The following is an 8,405-nucleotide window of genomic DNA, read 5'->3' as shown; positions in this document are numbered from 1 at the left end:
TGCTAGCATGTCCTAGTCTCCTATGCCATTACCAACTATCATGCTCATCCTTAGCAACTAGGCACAAATTAGTCATATCAATAGAATCTAAATGCACCATGTATATGTTTCCTATTCTATGACCAACAAGCATAACCTGATTAGATGCAATGTCAATGACTTTACTACCATTAATTTCAAACATGACAATGAATCCCTTATCGCATAATTGACTAATACTCAATAGATTATGCTTTAATCCATTCACATATAATACATTTTTAATTTGTATGGAATAGGTATTACCTATTGTACCTATACCTTCAATGTGACCTTTTAAATTATCACCAAAAGTCACTTCTCCTCTATTTTTGGCGTTAAACTCTATGAATCGGTTTTTTTCCTTAGTCATGTATCTCGAGCATCCACTATCAAGCTACCATGAATTTAGATTTGTTTTCCGTGCCTTGTAGCAATGCTCATTTTTCTACAAACATAGATTAATTTCAAATTTTTGGTACCCAAATTCTTTTGGGTCCATATTTATTAGTTTCTAAAATCCTTGTCCCTTTTGTTATCCATTTATGAAGGACATCCTTATCTTTAGTAGTAATGAATTCTTTAGGAACCCATATATTCCTAACAATTTTACCATTCAATGTTCGTTGAGGACTTCTATGATTGTAGCTTCTAAAACTTTTCTTAACAAAGTTGGATTTTGAATTCTCACCTTTTTCAAAACTTTTTGTTCCAACCTTATTAAAAGAAGTTTTAAGATCATCAATCTTCTTTTGATGATCATCATGAACTTTTGAAAGTAAGTTATACAAATCAGTATTTTTCTTTTCAAAATCATTAATTTTGATTTGCAATTCTTTGATCTTACTTTTAAGCTCATTGTTGGTCCTGGATATAAGACTATTTTTGTTTTTCAATTTTGAAATATCATTTTTGTATTTTGAAAATAGAGTCTTATAATCCGAAGCCAGCCCACTATAATCCTCTAATAACTCATCATAAGATAATTCATCCAAATCAAATGAGTTAGAGGTTACCTTATAATCTTCCCCGATAGCCATCAAGCACAAGTTTGCAACTTCTTGTTCCTCTTCATCAGAACCTTCTTCATCGCTCCATGTAGCTACACGAGCCTTGTGCTTCTTTTTGGATTGACCCTTTTTCTTCAATTATGGGCAATCATATTTGACATGCCCCGGCTTTTTGCATTCATAACAAATGATCGGGTCTTTCTCCTTAGATTCAGTTTTGAAGCCTTCATGACGTTTGAATTTTCTTCCTCGGTTGGGCATCATCAACTTTCTGAATCGTTTGGAAAATAATTCCATTTCCTCGTCATCATTATCGTCATTCGAATTGCTCTCATCTTTTGTGGATTTGAGAGCAATTCCAATGTTTTTCTTCTTCTCCTTCTCCTTTGGTGTCTCGTCAATTTTATCGAGGTCCACTTCATCTTCAAGCATCATTTCATGAGTGAGAACGGAACCGATTAGTTCTTCAAGAGTTAAGGACGTTAGGTCCTTAGACTCGATGATTGTCGTCTTCTTTGATTGCCACGATTTTGGAATGGAGTAGACTAACTTCCTCACAAGCATTTCATTTGAAATGGTCTCTCCATATGATTTGAGACTATTGACAATCATTGAAAATCTATTTGTCATAGCTTTGATATCTTCATTTGGTTTCATCCTGAAATTTTTATAGATATGCATTAGAATACTAATTTTAGATTTCTTTACCTCATCGGTACCTTCATGAGTGACTTGAAGTTTTTCCCATATTTCTTTGGCGGTTGTACAAGATGAAACTCTTTCATATTCATCTGGTCCAAGAGCACAAAATATAATATGGATGGCTTTGGAGTTGAGCTGGAACATTCTTGTCTCTCCTTCACTCCACAATCTTGGATGAGTAAGAGGCTTGATGTATCCTTCTTCTACGACATTCCATGCTCCCATGTCACTTGCTTGAATAAAGTACATCATCCTATTTTTCCAATAGGCATAGTTAGCCCCATTGAAGAAAGGAGGCTTGTTGACGGGCATCGAATCGAGACCGGAGTCGAAGTTTGAAGTAGAGGCCATTGATGACTTTGATTATCGATGTAACTCTTCCCGAATCGACTCAAGAGGCGATTAAACCTTCAAATGAGTTAGGCTCTGATGTCAATTGTTGAGTTAATCGATTGACGGAATTGGCTAAGAGGGGGGTGAATTGGCAATTAAAAATTTGGTGGAAGCTTTTGCAGAAAATTGAAAGTAATTGCACAGCGATTTAGAGTGGTTCGACATTCTCAACCAAAGTCTACGTCCACTACCTTATCTATCCACACTAAGGATTTTCCACAAATTCACTAATTTATCTTTCTTTTGAGGACAAAGAGTAACCTTACAAACCCTCAAGAATTATACCCCAAATTCTTAAGAACACTCTCTCAAAGAGAACAATACAAATTTGCAAACTTACAAGGAAATCCTCACAAGGTAGATTGTTTGCACAATTCTAGAACAAAGAAAAGAACACTCAAGAATGAATACAATTGAGCACTCTAAGTGTTCTTGAAAGCAAAATGAATATTGAATGAAAAATAAGCTTGAAATGCTCAAACTTTAGGTTTGATGCTTTCTCTTTGATTCTCTCTTGATTCTAGTTGCTTGATGTTTCTTGTTGTTGACCAATGGCTTTTAAGCTTGTTTAAATACTCCTTGAATCAATTCTGAACGTTGGGGATCATTAATGAAGTTATTGGAGCCGTTTAAGTGTGAAAACAATTAATACAACAGCTTGGAGCGTGGGGGGAATCGGTATCCCCTCATAGGGAATCGGTTCCCTAAGTGTAAAATTCAAATATTTCGACCGTTAAATAGTGGGGGGAATCGATACCCCCTGGGGGGAATCGGTTCCCTCCGAGCATTCTGTTTTTCTCGGAGCAAAACCATTCATGGGGGAATCGGTACCCCCTTAGGGGGGAATCGGTTCCCTCTGAGCAATCTGGAATTTTTTACTTTGAAACGGTTCGAAATACTTTGTAAAATTGTTTTGAAATTATTTTAAGATTAAAACTTAATTTTACACTTTAGTAAGGATTTAAAATGAACTTTGAAATACTTTGAGTAATATTTTGATATTCGATTTAATATATCGAATATGCTTAGAAAAATCATTTTCAAAATTAAAATTCTTTTAATTTAATTTGTTATATCGAAACATCAAAATATTTTCAATATATACTAAAATAATCATTTTGAATATTGAACTTTTAAAAGTTTCATAATATCTCATTCGACTCTTCAATTGTATTATAAAATGAATATTGCATCTTTAATTATCATTAAATGAATAATGTAACATGTTAAATTAATAAAAAAATATTCCATTTGAACCCTTAATTGTAAACTAAATTTCATTTTAATATTTTTTAATATTTTGAAGTAATAATTCAAAAAATCAATTTATATATATATATATATATATATATATATAAATTCACGAGTCATTTTTAAAATAATAAAAGTACTTTTCAGAAAATAAAAATTTATAATTAATATTTTAATTCATAAAATTATAATTATTTTTTAAAAATATGAAATTTTTTAACTCTTAACTTTTTATATTTAATTTCGATTATATTTAAAAAAATTATAATTTTTGAATTCCAACAATTTTAATTATAAAAAATGAAATTTTAATTTTTTATGGTTTTAAATAAAATTTTAAAAATATATTTATAATTTCAAAAATAAATTTTAAAAATTGATATATTTAAAACTATTTTTTAAATTTTTTTAGAATTATTACTTAAAAATATTAAAAAATATATATCAAAAACAAAATTAAAGTCACAATTGATTGAGCACATGAGATAGTTTTATCAATTTAATATGTCACATTAGTCCTTAACGATAGTTAAGTGTCAATACTTCCTTTTAATGAAATTCAAAATTTAATATTTATTTAATATTTTTTAAAAATTAAATGACCAATAAAAATCATTTTATCATAGTTTAATGATTATTTATAAATTTAATCAGTGTATATCAGTGCATAACGTGCGCTGTAGACTCATCATATTTTAAGTAATAACTGATTTCAATCCATTTAACCTTATATTAACATGTTTTTAAACTTCCCATAATAATCACCTGCTCAACTATTCTCTTTCGTGTCCGGCGTGCTCCTTCCACCAAAACATACGTGTTTTCATAATGTTATCAAGCTTTTTTTTATTTGTTTATTTAATAGTAAATATAATTAATTTTAAAATAATAAAAAATTAAATAATATCTACTTAGTAAATTTTATTAAATATTCAATAACAATTTAGAGTTATGCAGAAATTTAAAATTTATTATAAAATAACATGTATTATTTAGAAATAAATAAAATAGTGATTGTAAATATTACAATCATCAAATATATTGGCGAATTTTTATGAAAGGGACAGAGAACGAGGTATTGAAGTGAGGCAAGCAATTTTTATCCCGGGATAAGTGTCTTTCATCGTTCGTTTGTCAGAAGGTAAATTATGCCGATAGTTTTTTTATGGGTTTGATGAACTTTGATAATCGATTTTTAATTAAATGTGTTTGATCTTTAACGTTATCGGTCTGGCCGGTTCAAATCATTCCGGTTCAAATCATTCGACCGTTTAAATTCCGTTAATCCATTAAAAAATGTATTGAAGTGAGGCAAGTAATTTTTATCCAGGGATAAGTGTCCTTCATCGTTCTTTATGTGTGGATAAGTTATTATTCTACGTGGCGACCATTTATAGTTGTCCTATATCCATGTGTCCTTATCAAAATTAAGGTAACCTAACTCCACGTTAAAATGCTTTGGAAACTAAGGTTTCATGGATTGGAAACTAAGGTTTCATGGATGGTAGAAATAGGTCTTTACCCGAGTGGACAAACAATGGTGAAGAAACATAACGTGGGTAGGAAATTAAGTGCTGATTCGGGAGTGAAGCAATTCAATAACGGATGTGGATATGTTTCAGAATCTCAGAACTGATTTATAAACTTTTGGCATAAAAGGTGTACCTCGCCTAGGCTCCAAAGATCCTTTGCATCTTACGCCTCTTAAAATTAAGATGGCGAGTTCAAACTAGTTCGAACATATAAAGCTACATCAAACTCGAGTTTAGACTGGTATTCAATCTAGGCAGAATCGAACTCAAACAGTTTGAATTTCTCTCAATTTTTTCGGGGGGAAAACAAACAGAGCATTAGATATTACAGCAAAACGAAGACCAACATAACTTATAAGCTACTCTGGGATAAATGTTATTAACCTAAACTATAGCTGGCATCAATGCACTGATACATAAAACCACAAAAGATTAATGCCAGAAAAGTACAGCTTTAATTGAATAGGCAGGTGCAAAGTTTTTGACATAGTGACAAATTGAGATATTGTGTATAGCTGCCCCTGGTCTCAATGATTGCTAGCTTACCTTTTTTCTAACACCATGGGGAAATAAAAGAGAATGGTGACAACCTCGTGTTAAATATAGAAAGAGCAAACTAATCCACCAAGTGCAAATGTGCCTTGAACTAAATAAAACAGCAGACTAGACGCCTAGTTCATATTCCATATAATTGATTCACAGGGATGTCTACACCATATGCCTTCATATCAGCAGTAAGTTATAAACTTCAGGTTGAAAAAGATGGCAGGATAAATAGTCATAATCTGGTTATAGAAGTGCACTGCAATTTAAGAGCAGATGCATGGTCTTTCAAATGGATGTATAGTTTGATGCCCAGAACGATTGGAAGCAGGCAGATGTCACAGATGACACAAACTGCGTCAAGATGATACGGTTCACATTCATCCAGCATGCAAGGAAAATATAGCATTTTGACAGGTTATGCAGCCATCAAAATATGAGAAACGAAACAGAATTCTCTTTAAAATTTCTGAAAGTCTTGAGTAAAGCTATGCTTCGATCTTGGGACTTACCATTCTCACAGGAATACATGTGCTTTATTAAGTTCAAATGATACAGAATTTGTTTCATTAACTTTCAAAATCGCTTCCTCTTGTTTCTGAAAAGTTTCTCTCTTTTTGCGTAAACATAAGAGAGGGCAAGGAAAACAACTGCAGAAAATGATAATGCAGCCCATGGGAATTGTGGGTCCTTGAAACAAACAAGTGATGCCTCAATCTCTTGTGATGCAATGTAAACAAGATCATGAATAGCATAGAGATCATGATCTGAGGACTTCAAGTAATAGAATGCCATCTCAAAGTCAAAATGTGACAAAGAGGAAACTGTTTTGTCCAGCTTGTACCTAAACAAGTTCCATCTCTGTATGAACTCAACATTCTGCTTCTGTTTAAGAAGATTTCTATCCCCACCTTGTGCATCAATAGATTCGAGAACATCAATAGCACTAGTTAAACTATAATTCAATGACGTCAAGATAAAATTTCTCCGAGCTGCATCCTTCTGCACAAAAGACAACGACGAAACCTCTGAAAATGGTCCAAAAGGTGTCTGACCAACACTCCATGTGTAATCCACCAGAGTACTATTATGCGTAGGGCTCCATATCAAATGAGTAGGCGACACTCCCCACATACTCTGTAAAATCGAACCAACAAGTGGCCTCTGCAGCTCCCTTGTACGAGTAAAAACATGACGACCGTTACAACTGTAATCACCAACTGTTTGTGCAATTTTTGTCCTAACAGCGATAACCATATCTCTAAATGCAATAGTCTGATGATACCGATCAAGCAACAAAGTGGTATGATAATCCAAGTCAAATACATAAACAGGAAGTACCCTACTACCAAAGTCCTCCTCGGGCAAGGCTGCAACCCTCCTAAACTCCTCTGCCGAATCAGACAATATCTGATGCAATCGTTTTGAATCCAAATACTCGTTCACAATCAAAGTATAGTTATCGAACAGAAACCTCGAAGTAAACGAGTTGGTCGACCTAGAAACCGCAAAAGAACAAATCGAACACTCCTCATACTTAACGCTATACTTTTTGAACTCTAAACTCTGACTTCCGAACAACAACTCACCATCATTTGCCTCATCACGAAACGATTTTTCAATCACATTCCACTCCAAACCACTTAAATCCTCACTTCCAGATCGGTGAATATGGATAAGCTGAACGGTTAAAGAATTCTCAAAATGAACAGGAATTCTCAGAGGAGGAACAACAAGTACCTGATAAGCACTGTATATCAAAGAAGCCAACTCCGAGAGGAAGGCTTTATCGGATTTGGGTCTTCCATGTAAAGCTGCTAAAGGGTGAAACTCACCTCTAGGTAGTACCCCATCACCAGATAAAGCCGGCCCGTAGTCAACCGGACCCGCCCCGAGATCAATCCAAAGATACCTTTTACTGCCGGTCCAAAGAGACCCCAAGCAATTAGTGTAGCCTGCGGAGGAATCGGCATGATAGTAAGAGTATGCATAAGGTTGCTTGGAGGTGACACCCAGATTGAGGATATAGATGTAAACGGAATTTTCAGTTTTCTCGGAGTCGAAATGGCCAGAAATGATGGAGTCGACGGTGGCATACGAGATGGAAAGGAGATGGGTACGGAGGGAGGAAGGAGAGGAGGAAAGGGCGGAGGAAATAGCGGCGGAAAGAGAAGATGAAAGAGAGGAAGAAGACAAAGAGACGTCAAAATGGAGGGAGTGGCTGATGGAAAGCGAGTGAGGAGGAGGAGGAGGAGGAGGAGAAGGAGAAGTAGAGATGAGGTGGAAGTGGGAGGAGGTGACGGAGGATTGGAGGAAGGAAGTGAGGAGGGAACTGGAGGAGGAAGAGAAATTGGGGCCAACGAGGCGGATATGGAGAGGGATTGGGACGGAAAGGGAAAGGAGAGAGGAGATCAAGGAAGGGATGTGGAGAGGGCCAGGGGAGGAAGAAGAAAGGGATTGTTTTAGGGAAGAAGGGAGGGATTGGAAAGGGTCATTTGTGGATTTGGGGTCGATGCGGGATTGTTGGGTTAAGAAGGAGTCGAGTCCGGGGATAGGGGCGGCGGAGCTGAGGAGAATTGTGGCGGCGGAGAAGAGGAGGAGGAGGAAGAAGACGGTGGTGGTGGGCATTTTCAAAGGTTGGTTTAAGTGCTTAAACTGGGAAGAGTGGCTAATATGTATACCATCTGGTTTAGATCTTTGGTAGTCTGGTTTGGATTTCGAGTTTTGATCTATTGACCTGACGATGTAATTAAGATTTTCGTATTTGCAAAGAGGTTTTTATGTTTAATTAATATTTAGGGTACACAAATTATTTAGTCACCAATTTATTCTCATTATTATGTTTTAGTCACATACTTATTCTAGTTATTCCATTTTGATCACATAACTATTTTTTTTCCAAAATTATACCTCTATATGTCTGGGGGAAAATATTTTATCGAAAATGTTTTCATAG

At 34.8% G+C, this 8,405-nt stretch overlaps 1 protein-coding gene across 1 annotated transcript; it reads right to left on the bottom strand.

Moving 5' to 3' along the window:
- Positions 1-5,842: 5,842 nt before the first annotated feature.
- LOC120172047 lies at positions 5,843-8,159 on the bottom strand. Its single transcript, XM_039179621.1, has one exon. The coding sequence runs from the start codon at positions 8,075-8,077 to the stop codon at positions 6,026-6,028; it is 2,052 nt and encodes a 683-aa protein (XP_039035552.1). The 5' UTR covers positions 8,078-8,159; the 3' UTR covers positions 5,843-6,025.
- Positions 8,160-8,405: the final 246 nt, after the last annotated feature.

Source organism: Hibiscus syriacus, unplaced genomic scaffold (genome assembly GCF_006381635.1).
Source record: "Hibiscus syriacus cultivar Baekdansim isolate YM2019G1 unplaced genomic scaffold, ASM638163v2 tig00111841_pilon, whole genome shotgun sequence".
NCBI classification, from domain to species: domain Eukaryota; kingdom Viridiplantae; phylum Streptophyta; class Magnoliopsida; order Malvales; family Malvaceae; genus Hibiscus; species Hibiscus syriacus.
The sequence above is the reverse complement of the archived record's forward strand: the minus strand, read 5'-3'. Positions and strand labels throughout refer to the sequence as shown.

What these genes read in the sequence shown, in the direction of transcription:
- LOC120172047 (XM_039179621.1), bottom strand. Translation starts at nt 8,077, where the DNA reads ATGCCCACCACCACCGTCTTCTTCCTCCTCCTCCTCTTCTCCGCCGCC.